The sequence below is a fragment of the Gobius niger genome (genome assembly GCF_951799975.1).
Source record: "Gobius niger genome assembly, chromosome: 2".
NCBI lineage: Eukaryota > Metazoa > Chordata > Actinopteri > Gobiiformes > Gobiidae > Gobius > Gobius niger.
In genome coordinates this window covers 33,720,868-33,745,728 of record NC_136853.1, presented here as the reverse complement: position 1 = coordinate 33,745,728, position 24,861 = coordinate 33,720,868, and the positions used below count along the sequence as shown (strand labels likewise).

Genomic DNA, 24,861 nt, shown 5'->3' with positions numbered 1-24,861 from the left:
AAGGTATTAATACTGTATATTCTATATACACCGGTACATAAAAGCAATGGGAAAATGTATTTAATTTTAAAATAGAGAGTGGTCAAGTTTTGATTTTGCCTATATTTTCTAGCCCTAGTGATAGACAAATTATGATTCAAAAAGCTTTATTTGAGTGGAAATATTCCTGTCACACAAGCACACGCCCATATATTTTTTTAGAAACAGAAATCTGTATTGTGATTCACATGTAAAGACAAAAAAAATCAAGAAAGTGTCATAAAATCACAAACTGATTGACTTTGTTGCATTGATCAAAAAAAAAAAAAAGAAGAAAAAAAAAGCTTCACCCATTGAAGTGCACCGTATTAACAAATGTAATTTTTGGGGAGGTGCAGCAGAGATGTGAAGTGGAGGCTCTGTTTTCCGATTGTCCTTTGCTGCTTTGAAAGGCATCATGACTGGACCAAAGCTTGACCAGGACTAGTTCATGTTATGTCCAACACTTGCTTCACACTCCTCTTTGATGTAAACGGTTTCATCCATGTCGGACTCGAGATGTTCCAAACGCTCCGCCTGGCCATTCATGATCTCATCAGGGGTCTTCATGAACCTAATGATGGATAACAGACAGAAGGATTTGATTACTACAACAACTACTACAACAACTATTACTTCTGCTACATGAAAATAAGATTCGTCTAGCCTGTTGGCGGTACCTACCGGAATAGAAGTCTCTGTCCTGGCTCTTTCCTGATAATGTTAAGTTTGTAGTAGTGTCTCAGTGCTCTTGACATCTTTTCGTACGTCATATTTGTCCTGTTCTGTAAAGCAAGAACAACCATAATCAACCATAAACAATAGCCCGTAAGAAGGAATCATTTCTGAAGTAATTGGGGAGGAGTGTAAGGTGAATGCAAGGAGATACTAACTGTGTTTTCGTACTTTTTATTGTGACAAAACATTTGTTACATGTACTCTTAGGATGAAAGATCAAAAGGACTTTGTAACACACCAGTAGATGGCAAGTAGCATATTTCACTTCCATAATTAATATGGACAAAGCTTTAAGAGGAAGGACGTGAGGATGCTTAATGGCAGCGTGTAAGGCATGAGAAGTTTCCAAAAAGAGGAAGTGCAATAGCTACATGTCAAACCATAAGAGTAAAGAAAATAGCTGATGGTTTTGACAGTGTACTTACTTTGTGATTGCCCCAGAGTCTGGCGAGGCCGTTGGGGTCCATGATGCGGAAGACTTTGTTCTCAGGATCCTCCCAGCGGATGTAGTTCTCGTACCGACTGTCGGACAGGAGCTGGTAGACATAATCCCAGAGCAGCCTACAGTCTAAGGGCACAGCATGACAACAAAAGAAAACTTATCTCAACAATTTTTAAACACAGAGTTAGCTAGCCGCCATGCATTTGGTCCTGTAATTAAGCAACAACTTTTAATAACTAAATGTTGTTGAACTTTTATGCATATATATATATATATATATTTTGTACGATCCTGTCCACTTAAATGAAGCCAGCCACAAAACCTGGTCTTACCTGCTATCCGTCCTAAGGGCATATGCTGCTCTTCAGGTGGTGACACAGGCATGATAATGTTCCTGTACAGGATGTCCTCCTGCTTAATGAGGTGCTGCTGCTGCGAGGCGAGCGGGTGAAGCAAACCATGGACCTTACTGTCCCGGCCGTTCTCCACTTTGACCTGAGAGGGGGGCCCCGAGCGCCCGTGTCTGAAGTCCATCCCCACTGAGCTCCTGCTGGGGCTGAGCAGCAGAGGATTCATGATGGCACTGGGCATGAGCTGGATGACCCGCGGAGGTCCAGCCTCCTGAGGACATGGGCTCCCAGGACAGAGGGCCTCTTTGGGGGTGGTGCAGCGGCCGTTGGGAGCAGTAGGGGACACAGACAGTGGGTACACATCTTCAGGCAGGTGGTGGTTGCTGTCCGGCAGCTGTGAAAAGGCCTGTATGTGATCCTCATTGGTGGGGCGAGGGTTCTGCTCTGGGGAGGACTGTCTGGTCGTGAGGTGATGGGGTGAGCGGGAGCGGTGCCGCAGCTCAATGGTCGGTGTGTGCTGGGGAATGGGCTCTGGTCCTCGGGACGTCCTCCGTACAGTCTCTGTGGACATTACAATAAAAAAATTGAAAATTTATAATATTTGGATCTCTCTTTAATATAGTTTAATCTGTAGCAAGAGTAAAGTCAGAACTGGATGAACATACATTGTTGGCATGTCAGCTAGAAGAGGTCATAAAATACTATACTATCATCTAAATAGTAAAATATGTATGGTCCAAACATTAACATTTGTCTTCTTTTGTCATGTACCAACTGTAGTTTGTCTTCTAATCCACTAGATGTCACCAATCAACCGTATATATTATTTGTATTTAGATAGACAGCAAGACTATTTACTCAATTGTTTGCTTTTGTTTAAAATTAAAAAAAATATTGTTATAAATAGAAAAATATTTCCTTGTGGAACAGGTTTAACAGCCACAACATGCTCACACATTCATTGACAAGTATTTTCTAAGATCACAATCATAAACTCAGGTATGTCAAGCAACTTCCTCTTCAAAACACTGACAACACTGAAAACACACTTGACATCTGCCTCAACCTGATTTATTTGTTCACAGAAAATCCACTTGGCTGAAATTAAAATTGGCTTTTGCTCAAAGCAACTACATTACAGGTCAGATACTCAGAAACATGCTTGATGTTAACTATAGATATGTCATATGTCCTGTATAGTTAAGGCAGGATAAACGTGCCTTTGGAACCAAAAAATACTCCTAATAATCAGCTAGACAGACAAATCTGTATCACAGTGGGTTATCAAAAATAGAGCATAATAATGCAACTAATGTTTGGCTACCTATAGACCATTCTCAGTCTCTGTTCCAAACAGCTGATTGGGCAGCCAAAAGGACAGAGTCGTTATTATTTGATTTGTCCATTCATTTGAGGCTCCAGCTGATCGCCAACCAAAAGTCACATGGCTGAGAATGGTCTATACGTTTGCTAAGTGTGACCGGGTCCAAACTGTTGAGAGCTCCATAGATAAACGCAGCAAAAAGAAACGCAACATTATCTGAGGCCCCGTCCACACGTAGCAGGGCATTTCACAAAACAAAGATATTTTCCTACGATCTCCGGCCAAAGTGAAGATTTAGGAATACTCTGGTTATGCGTTTGAGTGTGGACATAAATAACCGGAGGGCGTACATCTCTGCCAGCGGCTATATATGCTCTGACGTCACACACAAGACCTGTGTTTACATCAGAAACAGCATGAATGTCATCATGGATTTTTGCTAAAGCTCAAGCCCTGCTTTACGTCGAAGCGTGCAGGTGAAGGAGCACTTTACGCCAAATAACCTTCCCCCACATGTTCGCCGAAGACCGCAACACACGCTGTACTATTTACCTGACTGAATATTACAAAAAACTGCAAAATACATTTCGTTTGTCAAGGTAGGGTATATCTTGTCTCACAATTGTTACAGGTCTGTAAAGCTATACTGTTGCATTTGGGAGTCCTGTTTAAACAGCTGCCAAAAATAATAATGCCCTGTTACAAGTCCTGAATCTTCTGCTGAAATAACAGATGGAAGGCTGTCTCCTAATTAGAATAATATAGGTTACCATTTCTGTCTATTTCTGTCAATTTCTGTCCATTTCGGCAAATTTTTTATATCTAAAATAAGCCTTCATTGTGTCTTTGGTAATGCTTTTCTTTTTTTTCCCCAGAGTAAATGTAATATTTCTGTGCGAAAGCTGGTTAAAATCAGCCATATCCCATTGTAGTGAATAGGGCTAAAGTTCTGATGGACTCGGAAGTTGAGCGATGACATCATCACCTAACAAACTAGCAAGCAGTAACATCTCCATGGAAACAAGCTGGTGATATACGGCAAGCTACGAGTCAGGTTTGAGGACCCACTCAGTAAAGATATGTTTTTTAAGGCAATTTTCACCAACAAAAACACCTGTAATGAAACCGATGTTTGTATTTTATTCTATTTACTGGAGGGAAATGCAACACAGTCAACATTTGCTACTTTGGCTAACAACTGACCATCAAGCTTCATGTGTGGCACTGCAACACTGTCAGGTTGCAAGTGGAAGGAGTTCCCAGGGAAGTAGCCCGAAGGAAAAAAAGCATGGGGCTTCCTCTGCTTCAGGATGTGCTGCAGCAGCTCATATAGGACATCACCTGAAACAAAGAAGGAAGGTCAAAAACCAACAAGCATAATGGACTCATAATGTGGCGTCATAAAGCTCCTCTTATTCTTGGAGTGTATTTCTTGGCAGCTGCAGCTTAACCAATACCAGAAATTGGACAAATACAGTAGAAACATGAAATATAGCGTACGTGAGTGCTTCAGGGTCCTTGAAATGTGCATCAAACAGGTGCTCTCCAAGGTTGAGGGCGATATTATTTAGAGTGCAAAGGAATACCAACTTGCTAGCGTGAGAGTAATTATAAGCAGTCCAAAAAAACAAACTCTGTGAGGTGAAAAATCCATTATTTCAACATGGATCGCCATGGAGGAGATCCTGTGCTCTGTTTACATGACTGAGGGCACGTGTAAAGACCAGACAGCTATGAATCAAATCGTCTAAGCAAAGGTAAGAACATATCTCAGTATTTAAAAACGGTGGCCTATTCCTTTAAGGGTTCTATAACTATCCTTTCTTTGTGGGGCCTTGTGGTATTAAGTATTTTTTCTGTGCTCTCTGGTTGGAAATATGATGATGTTTTAATTGCTACATACTGTGCAATGTTTTTACTTCCAGACATTCATTCAGCTTTGTTTTTTTTTTTAATGAATGTTTAATGAATGTGGTTTTGCAGTCTGGTCAAGTGGTTCATCAGCCTGTATTATACCACATGTTGTCCATTCACAAAAAACACAACATTATTCTCATGCTAGCAAGTCGGTATTCCTTTTTACTTTACAGTAAAAACATGTTTGCTACAAGAAAACCAATTGGTTCTTTGAACAATGTGGCTCCGCTGGTTTTGCTAATCTGATGTTGTGAGTAAGCGCAGGACTTCACGTGGTGGTGGACAGTGAGTTCCTGGTAGACGATATCGTATCATGTGTTAAAAACTTGATGTAGGATGTATACTTCAGTGAATGAAACGTCTGTGTTTATAAAAGGTAGTTTGTTTTGAAGCGATATAGCTGCAAAGTGGCCTGGTACAGTGAGAAGGTAAGCCACATGTGCATTAACCCTCGGTACAGTGTGAGCACCTCCATATTGGACTTGGGCTTTTGTATGCAATGTCGCAGAGTGTGAGTTGAAGAATTATTTAAGGGAGGTGTTAAAAGCTAAACAAACTGGACTGCATTAAACAACATTGAGTCTGAGAATGCTTCATGCAGTCACATGACATTTAAATGGCTTCTAACACTATTGTTTATTGTTTATTGGTAAGGAACCCCATTAGCTACCACCGTAGTGGTTGCTAGTCTTCCTGGGGTCCAGGATTAAAAAGCATTTACAATAAAATAACATGCATTAAAACAAACAGGGCACAACAGTAATACAGGACAAGTATATATATATATATATATATATATATATATATATATATATATACATATAATTACTGAAACCATACCAAAGATTTTAGTGTGTTTTTGAAAACATGTAAATTGGATGAATCTCTAATTCACAAGCAGCTTATTCCACAATTGCGACGATCTATATTCAACAGTTTTTAGCAGCAGACTTGTTCTAGGTCGATTTATCGCCATGTCGTCACTGCAAGCACGCCGCGTAGAATAAGAGTATCTTTGTTTTTTTCCTAAATTTTTTTTGGCCTAACCCACAAGGTTATCTAGGAGAGCATTTCCCAATTGTTCAGGGACAGGGATAAACTTGATCATAGCACTGAAAAGGTTCTTGTATGTTTCATATAAAGGCTAAACTTTAAAAAGTGTCAGTGTTATCTATTCTAAGCCATAAAATGTAATATTACAGCAGTACTGGGGTCACCTACACTCTTCCTCCATGTACAGGGCCTGAAGGAACATTATTCAAATTGTAATGCAAGAAGTAACATGACATATCAATTATCCCATAAAATTCTACATTAGGAAGGAAATTAGAACAGCTTGAACACAAGCAGCGATGAGTGAAAGGTTGTTGCTAAACATGCTTTTTCTGTCAATGCATGTAAATGAGCCATAGCACTGTGACTAAGCTCTAAGAGGCCATAACGCAGTGATGACATAGTGCACAAAGCCCAGAGCTTTAAATTCATTCAACACTTTTACCTGGGTCATGATGACATGATGCCTCTTAACAAACCTTTGGTATATACACTGTAATGTTATCCTTTAAAGGCTTCCAATAACAAGGAAATGGTTCTCATAAGTAAGTTGACTTTCTGACAAACACACCCGTTTCACTTCTCACTTTCTGGTTGTGTGTCATCAACTTGCTTTGTGGAGGTAATTCCTGTTTCCTCTTCCTGGAGCTCTATTCATGGTGTATACACATTTGTCCAAATTATTTATTACTGTTTATTGATCAGAATTACATTACATTAAAGTCTAAACATACAAAACTGATGTGTGTGACCAGATCTCAAGGACAGCTTAAATTTTTTTTATCTGCCGACCATAAACAAAAGGCAGACAAGCAAGCGCAGTAGGTTTCCATGTAAACTGAGCGCCTAATGTCAACACAAGTCTGCGTTCATTTGTTACTTCAACTTTCATCTCGTCAGATCTCAGAAGCTAAGCAGGGTCGGGCCTGTTTACACATTGATGGGAGATCATGAGTGGTGTGTGAGAGTGGTTAGTGGTGGTCCATTGGTGCAGATGTGTGCAGATGTGTGCAGATGTGTGCAGACGCGCTTCTGTCAGTCTGCCACAAGGGCAACTGTGGCCACACACTGTGCATACAGTACCCAGTATGCAGTGAATGAATAAAATCCCCTTACCGTAAAGCGCTTTGGGTGATTTAAGTCACGTAAAAAGCATAATACAAACAACATTCCCTTCCCTCCCTTCTCATTAATCAACTAATGCTAATGCAACTAAAATTATTTATTGTAATTAAGTGCTTATAAGATACTCCTTTGACATATTTCACTCTTCCTCTCGTCTCAAGCTTATTATGTCTCATTATTTCACAATTGTTTAATTTCCCCTCCTACAACAATGACTTTATGCATTGCTTTAAACCACAGGAGAGCAACGTCACTATATCATCATATCAGAAAACTGGGAGTGTGTTTCTACATCTACTGCTGTTAACAGAGTGACAGCTGAGGTTGGTCATAAACTAATTCTACATAACATCAACTTCCTTCTATGTTGTCCTATACCAACTGTCTGCTCCCTCACCTTATCTATTGCTTATTTCTAAAATTTGGCATACAGTACATTTTGCCCAGGATTCTGTGACTGTGCATTAGTGTTCACCTTGACATGAATCCAAAGAATAAAAACAAAAGGCAGGTACCTGAATGTGGTGATCTATAGCGGAAATCCTCCTTGGTGAGCAGCAGCAGAGCTTTGCCGTTCATCTGAAAGGAGCTGCTGGTGATGGGTCGGAGCGCAAACTCTTTCTCTGCCCATCGGAGCCACTGGGCCACGTCCTCCCTGCTCCAGTACACCGGCTGCAGACCTGCACGAGTGAGAAGGAAAGAGAAAACTATGAGTCTAACATTATTGCCCCATATACTGTTAGCAGGTACTGACACAAATACAAAAATGTATGTTTTTTTTTTCTTATATAGGTTGATCTTGATTTTAGATTCAATTTTATATTGCGATATCAAAACAATGAGCCTTTTTCTAATAGGCTTTCTGGAGAAAAAACAATAGTGTCTGAGAGGATAGGATGAAAAATAGGCCGGAGTCTAGACGTTTTATGCTTGAGAAGTTTATTTACCATCAGTTCAAGGCCCGGAGACATCACCTAGTCTAACCATTCAAGTCTGCCTATACTTCCACACGAAGAGGGATAAATACCCTCTTTTGACCGTCATACTGATTAGCAACCGAAAACACTCTACTATAAGGCTCTACGACGGAGATAGCGCAGCTGTGCAGCATTATAAATTGCTATTTTCAACAATTCAACAATTTCCAATACTATTTCATACAAAATAGTTACATTTTCCCCCCTTAAATTCAAACAATTCAATTATTTGTACAGCTCTTTAAAAAGTCACCATCAACACCTAATTTTTGACATTAGGTTTATGATTCCTAAGCAAATATTAGTTAGTAGAACTTTATGGGGACAAAAAGCAGAAAATCTTCAAAAATAAGCCCTTGACAGACAAATGTTCTCTTCCCTCAGTTTTGCTGTCTTCTGTGTCGATCTGATATTCTATGCTTGTTCTAGTGAAGTTATGTCTGTTATTTTTTTGTCTTGTCGGAGGTTTTTTTTTTCTCAGTTTTGCTTGGCCAATTGCAGCTGCTGTTTACTTGATCGCAAAAATAAACCGTCATACCTTCGTTTTCATTTAAATGAGCAACGTAAGGCAGCCATAGTCGCATTGACTGAAAAAAAGCAGTGTGTTAGAAGCAGGAAGGAAGGAAGGAAGCGCGAGCTCAGTGAAGATGCAGCAGAAGGGGCCGGGAGAGGGGGGGGAGCTAGGGGGCCAGGAAGGAGGCGAGTAGGAAGGAGAGAGAGAGGAGGCGGGGGAAGGGCACAGGAAGGAAAGAGGCACAGGCCGTAAAAAGGATATTGAGGAAGTGGAGATAAAAGCCAAAAGGAGGGAGTGATTACGGGAACGGCTGCTCGGATAAAATGAAGAAAGAAAAAAAAACACGTGGAGGAGGAGACAGAGGAGAAGGAGAGATTAGGACATGGAGACGGGAGGGGCCTGATGGGATGTGCAAAATATGGAGATAGATTTGATCATAATCTTTGCTCCTTCAAGCCCACATGAGGATGCTGAAAGTTTATTGGTTTGTTTTGGCGCAACAAGGAGGGAAAAGGACAGTGTTCCTTTCCTGCCATTTGTTTTATCCCCAAGTATCATTGGAACAGTAGTACGAAATATGTGTACGAAGTAAGAAGGGGAAATGTTCAGTGTTCCACCTTAAACTGTTGTAGTTGGCTTATGCACTCAAAACGTGTTGTAGGGATGCATCGATCCAATATCGGAACCAATACTGCAAAAAGTACGGGGCCCGTACATTAATCCGACAACCCATTAGTGCTGAAATCTCATTATTCCGAATATGTATATGTAAAACTGAAATTGTCCTTCCCAAAATTAGGTTCAGGTAAGAGTCCACAGACCTTATGGTTAGGGACAATGGTTGTGTTCACCTTATTCCAGAAGTTCGCATGGGCGCCGCCATGAATTGCGCCCGCCCCTTTTCTCCTATCTGTTAACATGGGACTGGAGAAGTCCAGATAAAATCAGTTATTACAGGAAAAATGCTGGTGCAAGTGAACATTGGCCATTTTACACAAATCAATCCGCTAAACATCAGATTTGAGCGGAGAATATTTTCCGGGCTTTGCGCTCGACCGGAAGTGTTTGTACATCGAAAGTGCCGAGACAAAGCAAAGAGTGGCAAAAGTGGGCGGGGCGGAATAAGGTGAATATGGCTCTCTAATCCACAACACAACAAGGTTAAACATTTCGGACTAATAGCACCTCTGCTCAATGGTCATTTTCGATCTGGGCTGTTGGACCAACGACGTGGTACCAAAAATACGATACCAGTTTTGGCTCTCAACGCCTTAAAAACACAACTTTTACCACCTAAATCTAAGTGAATAGGGGCATGCTGTATATCATTTTAAAGCCAAGAACCTGGGGAATTTGATTTAGTTTTAACCTCCGCGAACGTGTTTTTGATCGCTGCGCAAAATGCCGTGGTTAGCATCGGTATGCTAAAACTAGCGGGAGCATGCTAATACTAAGTGTGACTCAATAAGGCTGGGTCAGAAACTATGATAGAAATACCTAAAGTAGCCTAATAAAATATAAGTGTTTGTATTTTACTTTAAGAAAAAACTGATCTAACATATTTGTAATGATCAGATCACTTCATGTGAGTTGTTTATATTAATGTAGCCTAAAGCCTGTCATATATTATACCTAAGGATATTTAGTGTAGAAAAGTCCAGTGATCCTTGCTCAGTGTTTATCCAAGAATTTATCAATAGATATAATTGATCCATATCATGACAATAAAAAAATGACTTTATTGATCTTAAAATGGAGAAAAGACTCAGAGAAAGCCACTTTTAAGAACGTGCCTTGGTATCCATAAGTATTGGATATCGGCAGATACTCAAAACCCCTCTGTCTCATGCGCAAGGCAGGTCGGGGCCCTCCGTCCAAAACCGAAGCCCTACCAAATGATTCAAAACAGAAAAAATAATGCTGTGCGGTATTATTTCAAAGAAATGAACACCTCCCCAGAACGGACTACTCTCACCTCCCTGTGCCAAAACCAAACATTGAACTTCTCACTTATCGCTTGCCTACAACACTTCCCAGGGGAGTGTCGGGCAGCTGTTATCTTCTGCCACCAATGTCACTGTCACACCAGTAATAGGAGCCTTGTCCTTGCTGCCAAACCCCCACAGTCACTCATCAAAAACAGAGGAAGTTTTCAGAGCAAGAGAGAGAGAGAGAGAGAGAGCAATAAATATCATGTGAAACCCTGTCTAGATGCCCAGCTTCCCATTCTCCCATTCCTTGTAACAGTCTATTTGACACTGAAATGATAAGTCAAAAGGATGTAGGTTATCTAAGGAACAGTGCACTGTCTGACAAACTGAACTGTAGCATTGTAACATAAGGCGTCTTGAGAAAGTCAGACATAGGGATGCAGGTGTTGCACTCTGACAGGAACTACTGTGGTCCAGATAAGGAAATGTGTTGCTTCATATTTCCTTTGTCGGTTTTCTCAAATAAACAGCTTAAGGTTTAAATAAACATCATAAGGATTTGTGAATATTTCTATTTTATTATGCATTCATTGAAGTCAGTCTTGATCATTGACCAGAGTTCCAAAGGTGTAGATGACAAAACTTTGGAAGAAAGTCCTACACCAGCATAAACGCTTCAGAAGTTAGTTTGCTTCAGTTTTTAAAAAAATCAAGTGTCCTAGTTTAAAAGAAATGGATGGAGAGAACGCAAAGGAAAGAGTCTACATCAGTGACTTGATCAATATTGAATCAAGCAGCCATCTGTCCAGCACACAGCAGCTGGACTTGGGTCTCCTGTGGCCTACATGAGAGCGCTCAGTGTCCGGGGCAGGCAGTAGTACGGTGCGGGTCACGGGGTCACGGCTCCGGTATGCTTCCTCCGGGGCCGTCCCGAGTGACGCAGCTCTGCCAAGATCCTCGGAGATCCGGCCCGAGCCATCTGCACACAGCCCATAGGAGAAAACACAGTGCGGAGTGTGGGGGTGGAAGGAAACAAACTGGACCAAACAAAAGTATCCCGCAACGGGCCGAGGCAGGAAGTAATCCAGCACAGGCTCAGTTTCAGGGCTGGAAACTTCCTCCGTATGAGGTTACACAGTGACGGTGGGATGTGGAGGAAAGAAAGGAAGAGTGGATTTAGAGGAAAGAGATGTCAGAGGCAAAAGAAAAAAAGATATATAGATGGGATTCAAGCGCTGAAACGTAACTCACTGGCTGTACCCGGGCCAGTTGTAAGTGCTGTGCATGTTAAACTATTTTTCTGCTCACAACTAGAGATGCACCGATCCAGCTTTATTGCTTCCAATACCAATACCGATACTGGCCGGTTGAGTATCTGCCGATATCCGATATTAACCGACACCAAGTGACTTTCTCTGAGTGAAAAAGTGAATGGTCCTCTTGTTTTCATTGTGAGATCAATAAAGTATTTTCTTGTCACGATGTTACAGATCAATTATCAATTATATTTATTAATAAACTAATGGAAAAACACTGGGACAGGCTATTTTACATTAACAGTTCACAGGAAGTCATCAAGTCATCTGATCATAACAACGTGTGCATTAAAAATATCTTATATCAGTTCATCTTCAACAGCATTTCACAAACTAAGGTATTTATAAACTACTTAGATATTACTATCATAGTTTCTGACCCAGCCTTGATTAGCTGCCGTTAGCATTAGCATGCTCCCGCTAGCTTTAGCATGCTGTTGCATCACAAATAGGTTGTTAACTCAGCGATTGGATTCTCCAGGTTCTTCCATTCAAAAAGATATACAGCATGTCTATATTCACTCGGGTTTAGTTGGTGAAAGTTGTGTTTTTAGGGCGTTGAGAGCCAAAACTGGCATCAGTTCAGTATTGGATATTGTAGATATTTTTCCAGTGCCACCTCCGATATACCAGTATCGGATCAGCGCATCTCTACTCACAACCCAGTGCAATTTTCTGTCAAAGGTAATTCCAGTATGGCAGTAATTTTGACATTACATTCAGCATTGTACAAAGGCAAACACTTATTCCTAACTTTGCTGACACATTTCTAACATCTCAAATCCTTGCAGGGATGTGTTGAAAAGCACATTTCACACCTCTAAGGGAGCAATACTATTCCAGCAATGTAAACAACAAATACTACTGCTGGTTCACAATGAATAAAAGGCATTGTAATTAGATGAAAACAAAGGTCTTTTTTCCACACTTGTCTGCTTTTATGATATACTGAAGGCTAAAACAAGTGTATAATCATTCCACTATCATAAAATATCAGGTGTAGAGGGCCTGATATAACATAATGCCTATACACAACACTTTGCAGCACTTATTTGCAATGATGGAGAATGTCTTTCTTGAAGCAATAATTCATTCATGATTATTGCACACAACCAGAATGAGCGCCTAATCGTTTTTGCTGCTGTTCCAGAAAATGGGTTTGTTTTACTCTTATTAGAAGTGGACAGATCGACCGTCAGTTGCGTCACTCGCAAGTCCCAGTTTTCATCAAAACATCCTGATCTCAACTCTCCGCTCATCATCTCTGTGGAAGCGATGGAGGTGAGTGGGTCTCTGGACAGCACCCGTGAGTTTGGCAGCAGGACGGAGCTCATTAACTCGTCTGGCTTTGAGAGGGGAAGTCGATGGCTTCTGTACCGCAACAGCGAAACAAGACACCAATGATCTCATCCTCCTCTTCCCTTCATTCATCTCCGGCGCTTATGAGTTGCCCTGGTAACTCTGTTCACGATAGAAGCTTCCCACAGAAACAATGTGTCATCAGAGAAGATTAGGACGGTATAGTCAAGGGCTTGTGGTCATACTGTACAAGCTATGCAAAAAAAAAAGTTAAAGAGAAAATCTTCTAAACACAGTCTGAAATACTATGGGAAAAGCAGATGAAAAGTATCAACTGCAAATAACTTCATAATTGATCTGTTAATAATTTGATTTTTATTCTCATTTCAAAATGTAAAACACAAATTATAGCATAATCTAGATCTACCGAATAATAATAATAATAATAATGATAATAATACAAAATGAATAATTATCACTATAAAAGTCAACATACTTCACTGACTGTAGCATTTAAAAATAAAATTGATTTCCAAAACAGGATTTACTTGATCAGTTAAGATGTACAAGTGCTATACATTTGGTGGCTGAACAAATACATAACATTTTAACTGAAATTGTGGAAGTAATGCTTTGATAAAATGAGATAGTTGACTTTACACTGAAAATGACAATCAAAATATATGATCATAGAACTGTTCAATTTGTATTAACATAAATATCTCTTTTTAAACCTTTATTTATCCAGTGTGATAAACCATCTCAGGAAAAAAACATTGTGCGTGTTTTTGAGAGTGTGAATGGGTGAGTGGTTCCCCGATGTAAAGCGCTTTGGATAAAAGCGCTTTACAAGATGAGACTATTTACCATATGTCTTTAGTGGTAGGGGAAACCAGACTACCCGGAGGAAACCACACAGACACGGGTAAAACATGTAAACTCCACACAGAAAGGCCCCGAGAATCAAACCCCGGACAATCTTGCTGTGAGGCATGAGCGCTAAACGCCGCATGCCTATTAACAGTCCGACTGGCAGTCCTCAGCCCAACAATAGCTAACTTTTCTCCATCTTAAGCACTTTCCAAAGGATGCATGCCTTGCACCGACTCTGTGCTCGATCCAGATGGCAAGCTTTATAAATCCTGTATCTAAACAAGAACAAAAAAGGGGAAACTAGCCACTGGGCTTCCTAGTTGTATGCAAAGTATAATAACCATATAGTTTACAGTTAACAACAGTTCCCACTATTCTCATAAGATTATGCCACAATAAAGAAACAAGCTTCTCACTTCCTGTTTGTGTTCCATTGTAGGCTGTAAAACCTACATGAAAGGTGGTTTATTAGAAATACAGCAATAAAAAACAAGTCATAGGTTTAGTGTACTTCCCGTTTGAAGGAAATGAAAACAAAAAGCCCATGTCTGCGTCTGAAAGAGAGGGACTTTGCTCTGAGAACTGAAAGCTCCTTAGTCATGCTTTTTCTTCTGTAAATGTTTGTCTTTTCGGTCGAAGCTGAAGTGGGCGGATATTGGTGTAACCATCTCAATAGAGTAAAGGATTTTCTTTCTCCAGACACAGAGGAGGAGGAAGAAGGGAGAGGAGGAGGAAGGAGGCACGCGAAGGGAGTTTTTGTAGTGACCTGTGACCTCCTCCTGAGTCAAGAGCATGTGGTTCGTTCCACATTCAGGTTTGAATCTAAATTATTTCTCAAAGTCCAGAACAAAGTGGAGCAATTACAGCTCATAAAATTACAGGCCAAATATAAAAAGAACAATAGAGTGTAAAGATAACAGCATGCAATATTAAAACTGTGGCCAAAACTACCTGCTAGAATGATGTATAAGGATGCAAGATCAATCCCAATTGAATCAAACCTGCTAAATACAAACATTCTTAGTGATTCTTGTGTTCAGCAGTTAGTCTTCTCACATGTTAAAGCACCTGAACATGTTTAAAATGTGCATAGTAAACTGAATTAAACATTCAAATGTTTCAAAGTTAATCTCTGACAGATAGGAGGCGTGGAGGAAAAGCCACCACCACATTGGACTTTAACTCTTGAGTCCAATGGAACTCCCCCATCCACTGCTTCCTCCTCCGGTGAGTGCACGTGCCCGCCCCGTCCGGCACGACTGGACCAGATCCAGTCAAAACAAACATTAAACAGCTCATCAATCACATGCGTTTATGGGCAGGAAGTGGCTCGACCGGTTTCTGATAAGTTGCCGGGGCAGGAACAAGCCCACTCTTGTACTTGTAGTTCCTGAATTTGCCTCCAACTGACACTTTTCCTTTTGTTCCCAGCCATTCTTCTTCAACTACTACAATATGCTCTGTTCTGTTTTTTTTTTCGAAAACCTTTGTTTACAAATAAAAAACTGGTCTTAGTTTCTTAGACCAAACTTTAGTGAATGCATTTTCCCCTCTGTAACAAAGTCAAACCAAGATAGAAAACTACAATCTCTGATTATGATACCAATGATTTCCTGCTATTTTTCAAATCTTAATGCCTGATTTTGCATCAACGATAAACAATGTTACACGGCTTGATATGCCGATTATAAAACACCTCAATAAATAAACAAAAGAAAGGCAGGCTATGCTTTGATACAGATGATGGCAGTGATACAAAAGCTCAGGTCTCCAGAGTTAGACTCCATTCAACCCCTTTAAAAGTAAAAGTAAAACTGCTGAAAACTGCTTGTGCAGCGTTATTAAGCTGTGCAAATAAATTGGGCATAGACACTTTCTGCCAACATAGTTAGTAAAATGCATTACAATATCCGAGTAAGTAGCAGAAGGTATAGGATTTGCAGCACTTAGACTCACATTCAAATATGTCTATTCATTAATGCGGACCTTCAGTATATCACATTCTGAGGTGTCCTATTCTGTTCTGTTCTGCTCCATTACCTTAGATTCGATTGTCGTCTAATGGTAACACACAATAATGGGTTGTTTGTGCTTGAATGTGCTCTAGGCCACACATGTGTTTTAGGACGGGTCAAAGGGTTCCACAATGTTTACAAGAAAAATGTCAAGGGCAAAGTGACTGGAAGAAGCCTCTTTGGTCAAAAATAGAACAGAACTAACAAAACCAAAGAAAGATGAAGTTACTTGATTTGTGTCTTGTCTACCATAGTAACATATGATACAGTCAGTGTTTAATATGTAAAATCGATACAGGCTATACTTTTGGACCACTGGACAGGTCGGAGAACAGGTCAAAATCGCTATGGCATCACAAATGTGATTATATCATCTCAAATCTTTGCCCGATGCTTCTAAATATTTCTTCGATCCTAAACACACAAAAGAAGTGTTCTCACTGGATAGACCCTGGAACATAGTCAGTCAGTTGCAGGGCTAAGACCTACAGAGACAGTTGTGATCATTTCTACACTCCAGTCCAACGGCATGCCAATGAACTAATGAAAGCATGACATTATTGCATGCACTGGATGTGAGTAAAATTGGAGTATGAAAATGCCATGTGGTGAGTGTGAAACAGGAAGAGATGGGAGCTGTGCCACATTAAGACAAAAGTTTCTCTTTTAGGCCAGAAATACACACCAACAACATCAACATCTATTCAGGAAGCTGTGTCTGCCCACTCAGGAAATTCCTTGGGACAAGAGCGGCTTCCAGGGGCAGGAAATTTCCCCTCTGCAAAAAGTCCTCACACTCCAAGCATGTTGGACTGCAAATGTGAAGGGACATAGCACTGAAGTTCTCATTTCCTGGAGGCTCATAAACCATAGCAAGTCCAAATTTCAACAACAAATTCAACTTAAATGTAAAATCTAACCAAGATGACGACTTTTGCTGTACTTTGGCAATATTAATACTGTTATGTCATTAATATTGTTTTGGAAATTTGAAAAAGGTATAGTTTGATGATCTGATCTGATCTGGCTTTAATTTATTTTTTGGTGTAAAGAGGGGGTGGGATGTAAGTAGGTTTCTTTTTTCCTTGTGCACATTTCTATTTCTTTCTAAATTAATAAAAAATACAATAAAATGAATACACCAATTATTGTGTACGATGATATAGTATTATAGAGAAAATTATAATAAAATTATGTAAATTCCCAATTTTTATTTTAATCATTTTCATTATTAGTGGTGATCATTGATTAATTTAAGCTGCCCCCTAGTGGCTGGAGTGAGCATTCTGGCCATTTCTTTAAAAACCCATAACCGCACAGGAATAGGCTGGAGACATACTGTTTTTTTTACATGCTCAGAAATACATGCTCTACAAAAGGGCCACAATCATACATTCTTCTAGTGTGCCGCATTCAGGGATGGGACCGCAAAGGGGCAGCAGTTAGCGCTCGTGCCTCACAGCTAAAAGGTCCCAGGTTCGTTTCCCACCTGGACGGGGCCTTTCTGTGTGGAGTTTGCATGTTCTCCCCGTGTCTGCGTAGGTTTCCTCCAGGTACTCCAGTCTCCCCTACCACTAAACTGAAAAAAACTTTCCAAGTTTCCTGGTTAAATAAAGGTCAAATAAAATACATTTAAAAAGTCTCCAGGCCAGGACAAGCCGACTGAAGGATATTTGAACTCCCAGACTGTCCGGAAACGGAACTCTCTCCTGCACAAAAATGCCTCAAGCTTAATGTAAAATGACAGACCAACATAAACTAGTTTTCAGTAACACAGTAGCCAATAAGGAATGAATTGCGTATACAATGTACACCTACACAAAGTGAGAATTCACACAAAGACTTACTCAGTCATCCACCCACTGCAGCCTGCAGAGCCAGCTGTGCAAAGACTCACATGCCTACAATGTAGGAAACCAGCCTGTCTTGTTTCCATGGCTTCTAATAACTCTTCACTAAGATATCTTGAGATTGTCAGACACACATTTCTTTACAGCTCATGGGTATTCATAGAAAACAAAGCAAGCTTATTTTGTGACTGACACTTTTAATACTGGCCTTTTTCTTTCAACTCAGATCAACTTCAAATTATGGGTGTGACAAGTCCAGACATACTGACTTCAAATGAAAATCAAACAAAAGAATGACACAGAAAACTATTTCACTGGCTTTTAAAAAAAGATGTAAAAATGTAAATTACATGTAACCTGTCAATATTACAATATTACGAAACACAAAAGAGTTCATGAAACACACACTGTTGGGAAGTCTAATACTCATTAATATTTCATGGGAGTAGATGTTTGAAGAGACTGTGCGCACTTTGTTGATTCTTAAAAATATGTTACGGTTAAGAACTGCCCTTGTTCAGAGAGAGGAGCAGGCTGCTTCTCTCCCCTGATCAAATCCACTTCCTCCTCAGGAAATGGAGACTTCTGCCCACACTGCAATTTCCTGCCTCATTTTTTCCCTCGTTTTCTGGCTTTTTTCCCTCTGTCCTTTCTTCCTTCCCCCTCCTCCCTCTGGACTGAAGTGTCTGTAAGGATCTTAAAGTGTGGGTGTTGAGTCAGGTTCCAGGGAAAGAAAAGCAGTTTGCTTTTTTTCTAACACGGTCACAGATTCAAGGGTCAGACGAGAGGAAGTACCGTATGTATGTTGCCTTTGTATGAGGTAGACTGCAGGTTCGTTTTCTATAGATTTTTTACTGTCAAAATGCGTAGATGTTTCAATCAGGTCTGGTTTATGGTTAGCCGACTTCTGTTATTATTGGGCCTATTCATATGAAACACAAGCCAGGATTAATTAAGTTCAATATTGTCTCTATCATAAAAAAATAGATTTTATTCCAACTTTAAAATGAAAAAAAAAAAGCAAATATATTGTTCTATTCCAGAATATCACAAATACAATCAATTGAAAGCGCATGATCTTTTCTCTCACTATACACACATTGATCACACTATAAACCTTTGAATGACATAGGTTTCGCACCCATGAGTCACCTGAACTGTTACTAGTCTCTAAAAATGTTACTTTTTATTTAATCTGAAGGCCCCAGGACTTCCACTGTAGGTCGGATGTGATCTGACTCAGGGCTCACTGAACAGGAAACTAAACACGGACCTACTGAGGCTACTTCCCCTTTCTGTAACAATGCAAAGAGGAAGTGAACAGAGGGGGTTTCCTGTGTGCCTCATCTACTGGCCAGAGCTTCACACTTCACAAATGGAAAGTGGCAAGAGGTTAGTCTTTGGACAGGTTTATCAATCCACTGGCTTCTCTCCAGCCCCACCTGCACTGGGATTGGTTGAACAATCGGGAGTTGGCACTAACTCGACAAGGCATAAAAACACACCCAATAAATCAACACTTACAGTAAGAAAAGTGTGTTAATATCAGCCAATAATTTAACTGAGTGTTGATATAGCATATATTAGATTATTCAAATACAAATACGATGCACACTTGAAAAAACAACTGGAAATTTCCATTAATTTCTGAGGGTGTATGTTATTGGAAAGAAAAGAAGTCCAAGCAAGCAATTGAGCTGTGCCTCATGTTTTCTCTAAGCCATTCATCACACTTTTCTCCAATTCCAACCTGCTTCACCTGCCCCTTTAAATAGTAATCTAGATACTGGAATCAACATTGAACATGGCTGACTTCCTCTTTTTTATTTTTGTTAATTATGTGATGATTAACAGCTTAAACATATTTCTTCCATAAGCTGTGTCTGGGGGGTAAAGCTCTCGATTTACCGGACAAGATCGCGGATACAAGTGGCCTCTGCGACCCGGCCCCGGAAAAAGCGGAAGAAAATGGATGGATGGGACATGGTGTAGCTTAAAGTGTCCCTCAGCTATGTCTTTTTGATGTTTTGTTGTCAGTAGGTGTCAGTAGTGAACTCTGCTCTGCTCCCCCCCTCCTCCCCTCACCTGGCTTTCCCCCTTCACCCTCACCCACTCCCCTTCACACCACAGACCACACACTGCTCTGATTGCGTTCAATGAGATGCGGAAATCTCATCAATCTTGTGTGAAACACACATTTATCAGCATAACTAAGATAGGTAGCAAAGTAAAAAAAAATATAGATATTTGCTATAATACTTTATATTATTTGCTAAACTGCAACTTTCATGAAAGTCTCTCTTTTTTGGGGTATTTAGAACACAATACTTCCATTTAGAACTAAGCTTACAGTGCAGAGCTTTTTCCCCGCAACCCTTGAACACCTCACAGCCCCCGGTGCCTGCTTTGTAATCATGAGGAGGAAAAAAAACCTGACGGCTCCTCCTTGGATTGATCTCTTTGTAAACTTCTGTCATAATGCTAAACTCTGACTGTGCTAGCTGCTAACTGTTGCCGATCCCTGCACATGTTTGTGTTTACATGGTGAGGCAGGTGAAGGGTGTGGGGGGGGGGGGTGCTGTGAGGCGAAGGAGGTGCGGAGCTTGTTTTTGTGGTACAAAGTCAGCTTGCTGTTTGCAAAGGTGGCGCAACAATGCCGGTCGAGCAAAATTGAGTATCTGAGAGTAGCTTTAACTATTTAAGTGATAATCCGCAACATCATGACTTATTCATGCTCTCCTCCAATGTCTCTGCGTGAGATGATCATTTGTTTGGTTTATTTCTTTTGGTACCGGGAAGAGGAAAGAATCACAGAATGAGTACACAAGGTAATAATGAAAGATGCAACATGTTCATGACAACGCGTACCCCATTAGATCCCATAATAGTATTTCTACCAAAGAATTAGGCTAGCTCTATTTTCTGTTTATTTCTAAGTTGTTGTTGTTTTATCTTCTTGTTTTTGTTGGGTTGAGGCCAATGCACTTTCAGCTGAAACTGAATTGCCTTATTGGGGGCAGTCGCTTTAAAACTATTTCAGACCTTTTAAAATGATTTCTTTTATATCATGTAGCAGTCTGATATTAATCATACAGAATTGTTAGAAATCATAAACTGATTACAGACAGTTAAGACTGTATAACAAATGCTGAATATTATTTCAATATAACAGACATGCAAACTCTAACATGGCAATTGTTCAGGAAGCACAGGAGGGAGGGTTCCAGCATTTTTGTATATCTTTCTGATGACAGAAAATAATGCATTGATTTTATGTAGCGCTTTTCTGGACACTCAAAGACGCTTTACATTGCATTATTCATTCACAATTCTTGGTGGTGGTAAGCTACTATTGTAGCCACAGCTGCCCTTGGGTAGACTGACCACCTCCGACCACCACCAACCTCTCACTCACTCTCTACATTCGACCAGGCTTTCTGGTGTTCCCAAACGGTCTCCCATTCAAGTACTGGTCAAGCCAGATGAGGTCGAGCGGTCTCACCAAGGACTCATGCTTCAGTTTCAACACATTGGAGCGTAAAGTAAAGGATTTCAACAAAAATAATGTGAATCTGATTCTGTTCTTTAACACAGAAAGGTAAAGCCGCCATATGAACCTGTGTGAAAATTTAAGAATTCATAAAATAAAGTTCAACATTTCTTCTAAAGACTTTATGAATGTACTTTATAAATCAACAGCTCATGCCTCATTCAAAACAGTAACTGCAAAACATACTTGTTTTGTATTGTTCATCCCTAATTGAAAGGCCTCATCATCATCATCATCCTGATCTCAGTGGACCTAAGTGGAAGCGTGTGCAGTGGTGTGACTCACGCAGGTGTGCCGGCAGCCTGTTGGGCTCGTCCTCCATTCGGCTGGCTGGCCTCGAGGCGGGAGCATGGACGGGGGAGGAAGTGGAGTTTGGCAGCGGGTTTGCGGAAGGACTGAAAGAGCTCCTCTCCTGCTATGAATAGACACAGAGACAAACCGTGCTCACAGAGATTTCAGCGCAGCAGCAATGAACCCAAACAGCCCTGAAAGTCAACTTATCTCACCTCCTGTGGCAAAAGCATCATAAAAGATTTGTTGCTCTATAACAATTGAATGACTGTTGTGTGACCAATTGAGGCTCCTAGGCCTAATATAAACTATCCAATATGAATTATTTTTGTTCCAGTGGCATAATATTACAATGAATGTACTACTGAGGACAATGCCATCATATATGACCATGTTTTGTGATATATGTACAACATGTAATACAAAGAGCATCAAACATTACAGAGTTTCATTTCCGATCTGGATTTTACCATTGTGTGACTGTGTTTGTCATGAGTTGTATTTAAATTCTTCTGCACTGCACACATTAAAGCTAGAATAATTTATTGTAGATGGAAACATCCAGGTAATTTGTAAAAACATTTAAAAAAAAAAACAATTAACATACAACTACCTTTGAATGACTCTCCCATTCAAAACATTTCATATTCTCATTAACCTGAAGCAATATTCAACCACAATGTTTGAATACAAAAAGGTAAGTGATTCATATTGCAGGAACGGAGATTGAGATCACGATCTCACAGTTTTCCGTGTCAATTCTAAAGCTCACATTAACCGCTGGAAGGATATAAATCTCTCTCAGGTGACAACTGATTATTTTGGTATATTTTAAAATTAGTCTTCCTGCAATAAGGAATAACTGGAATTTGCACAGAACCAACATTATAGGTTTAAACCCAATCTGCTGATCCTCTTTCCTTTCTCCCGGGATGCCCCGCTATGTCTTTCTGTCTTGTCATTGACAACTGTAAATATCAAACTTTTTTTATACATTTGCATGATCTGGAACATTTTTTATTAATTTTCTTCCTTTGTAAACCAATATTAAGAGAGAGAACTATTTGTCACACAGTATAGCACATAAACATAGTACTATTGTTTATTGTCTATTTATGTAGAGCTAGTAATGCAGTTTTAAAGTTTGCATCATTCCATGTTTCCAGTCACTCAAACACTTTGGTAAAGACACAAAGGGCTGAGCCGTCTTCAAGAAAACAAACAGCAGTACAACAACAGTTGAACAGGACTCTACTCTGTTTAAATGAGGAATTTCCAATAAAAAGTGAAGCAGTCTTCCACTTTCTCTTCCCTTTCTCCTCTTCTTGGAATAAATTTCTCACAGGGACAGCAGCAACAGGAGAGTGCAAGTGCAATCGACACAGATGGATAAAGATAATGTGATTAAGGGTGTCACTTGCAATGCTTGAAGGAGCTGTGTTGATGGTATAGCTTTAATCTGCTTCTGTAGAACTGTGCAACCACTTTAAAATGTAAAGAATAAGTGGGTATTCACTTTATTATCGTCACTCTTAACAGAACACTCTGAACTGAGTGTCAAAATAAAATCATAACAGTGTAGAATTGCCATTCATTTGGCTTCTGATGCCATTCTACTGCTACCCACCATTACCTGCAATCCTGTTATTATGGAATAAAACACAAAATGCAAGGAAATGTAACATTTTGTGGCCATTGTGTCAATAAAAATTTAACAAATTGGGCCTTTAAAAATTATTAAATTATTATTATAACATGTAATGTACCTATTTCAGCTGGTGACAAACACTACAAGATGCATGTTTGAGTCAGCTGAATGAAGGGCAAGATTATTACCAGAAAATCTGATACCCTGGCTGCCATCACTGGCTGAATTATTCATTTTACTGGACACAGCGCTTTTGATCAAGCATAATATTTCAATATCTATTCCAACTGCATTTCTGTAATCTTAAATTGAAATATTGAATAATGACAGAATAGTCAAAAACAACGGATTTTGAGTGTCTAGGAACTTTGACTCGGTTATATTTAATGTTATTCATTCTTGTTTATTTGTTTTTTCAAAGTAATAGAACACTCAAGTTCGGGAAGCCTACTTGCATTTGGCCATTTGACTAGAATTATATATTTTTTTTGCATGAGAAGGGGTTAATAGCATTTGTCTTATGCTGTTGCTTTAATAAATAATTAACTACTGCATAACATTGTTAATAAGTAATTTGCCTTGAGTTTGCTACAGATTAGGCAACGTGTGCTGAACGAACCACGCGTTTTGTGGCAGTCACGACATCAGAACAGCAGCCGCATAGAGCAGTGTTAAGCGGAGGCGAGCAACAGATGAGTGTCCAAACAGACGCTAGTCTGCACATCGGAGGCTAGCCTGGAAATGTGGTCAGTAAACAAAGTGTGTGCAGGAGAAAAACAAAGAGCGACTCGAGCGTGTTACCTTGGCCACAGCAGGGGAGGAATCAGACATTATCTTCCGTCAACTTCACCGCGTCTCCTTCCTCACTTCCCGCGGCCCCACTCGTCTCTCTCCCTGTTTTTTCTCACCAAAACAAGACCCTGGGCAGTGGCATTCGCGACTATCGACTTCTAATGGCAAACAAGTTCGTCCCTTTGCAAGCCCGCGTGCTTTCTAAGTGCTGGCTGCATCCATGGCGCAGCGATCGTTGCGAAAACTTCTTTTGTCTCTGAGCGTTTCCCGTCGGTGCTCGGCTGCGCGCGCGTTAATAATAATCCCTTCCTGGAAGCGCACCACAGCTCCCTCTCCCGCGCTCATTGATCTGGCTGTGTGTAAACGGCGAAGTGACGTGAATTCCCAGCAACGAGCCTTGCCCCCTTTTAAAGGGAAACCCGAAGTAGGAAATCGCGGCCGGCCGAGTTGCTGCTCAAGGCGGAGAAACAGAAGACAGAGGGAAGCAGTTTGCAATTGTACAAAAAAAAAAAAAAAAAAGAAAGAAAGAAAGAAAAAACAGTCAAATATGCGGCCAAGAAAGCAAGGCAATGTTATGGTTTACCCAACAGGACAGGGCTTCTGAAAGAGTGTGAGATGTAGGCAGGTTAATGTTTAGCTATTCCATAACTTTCATTTACATCGATATTAGATTAGTGTTTTTGCTGAAGCCCTATCTTATTTGCAGGCAGGGGCGGACTGGGACTGAGAAACAGACCTGGACTCTGACCAGCCTGGCCCAAATTAGCGTAATTGTGCACTTCCACAAATGTGTTTTAACCTCTTACCACCCGCCTAAACCAATGCATTCTGTCCTCTT

General features: G+C 40.2%; 2 protein-coding genes across 3 annotated transcripts in view; both read right to left on the bottom strand.

The window, feature by feature from the left end:
* LOC306983080 (chemokine-like protein TAFA-2) overlaps window positions 1-24,861 on the bottom strand; it is a 219,454-nt gene that overhangs the window by 60,306 nt on the left and 134,287 nt on the right. The window lies entirely within an intron of this gene.
* On the bottom strand, window positions 305-24,442 carry etv6 (ETS variant transcription factor 6). 2 transcript variants are annotated; one of them, XM_079582783.1, is made up of 8 exons: window positions 24,033-24,442; window positions 21,578-21,707; window positions 7,483-7,647; window positions 4,076-4,213; window positions 1,531-2,109; window positions 1,182-1,324; window positions 703-803; window positions 305-592 (listed from the first exon to the last, which is right to left on the bottom strand). In XM_079582783.1, the coding sequence occupies exons 1-8, from the start codon at window positions 24,060-24,062 to the stop codon at window positions 463-465; spliced, it is 1,416 nt and encodes a 471-aa protein (XP_079438909.1). In that variant the 5' UTR covers window positions 24,063-24,442; the 3' UTR covers window positions 305-462. The 2 variants fall into 2 exon arrangements, with proteins under 2 accessions (XP_079438909.1, XP_079438910.1); XM_079582784.1 differs by having other exon boundaries at window positions 21,578-21,704.

Bases quoted from the DNA above. Each gene is read 5' to 3' on its own strand.
- etv6 (XM_079582783.1), bottom strand. From the start codon at position 24,062: ATGTCTGATTCCTCCCCTGCTGTGGCCAAG. The intron at 7,648-21,577 runs GTGAGTCACACC...TCACTCGTGCAG, and splicing joins CAGGCTGCCGGCACACCTGC to GTCTGCAGCCGGTGTACTGG. The intron at 4,214-7,482 runs GTACCTGCCTTT...TCTTTGTTTCAG, and splicing joins CTATAGATCACCACATTCAG to GTGATGTCCTATATGAGCTG.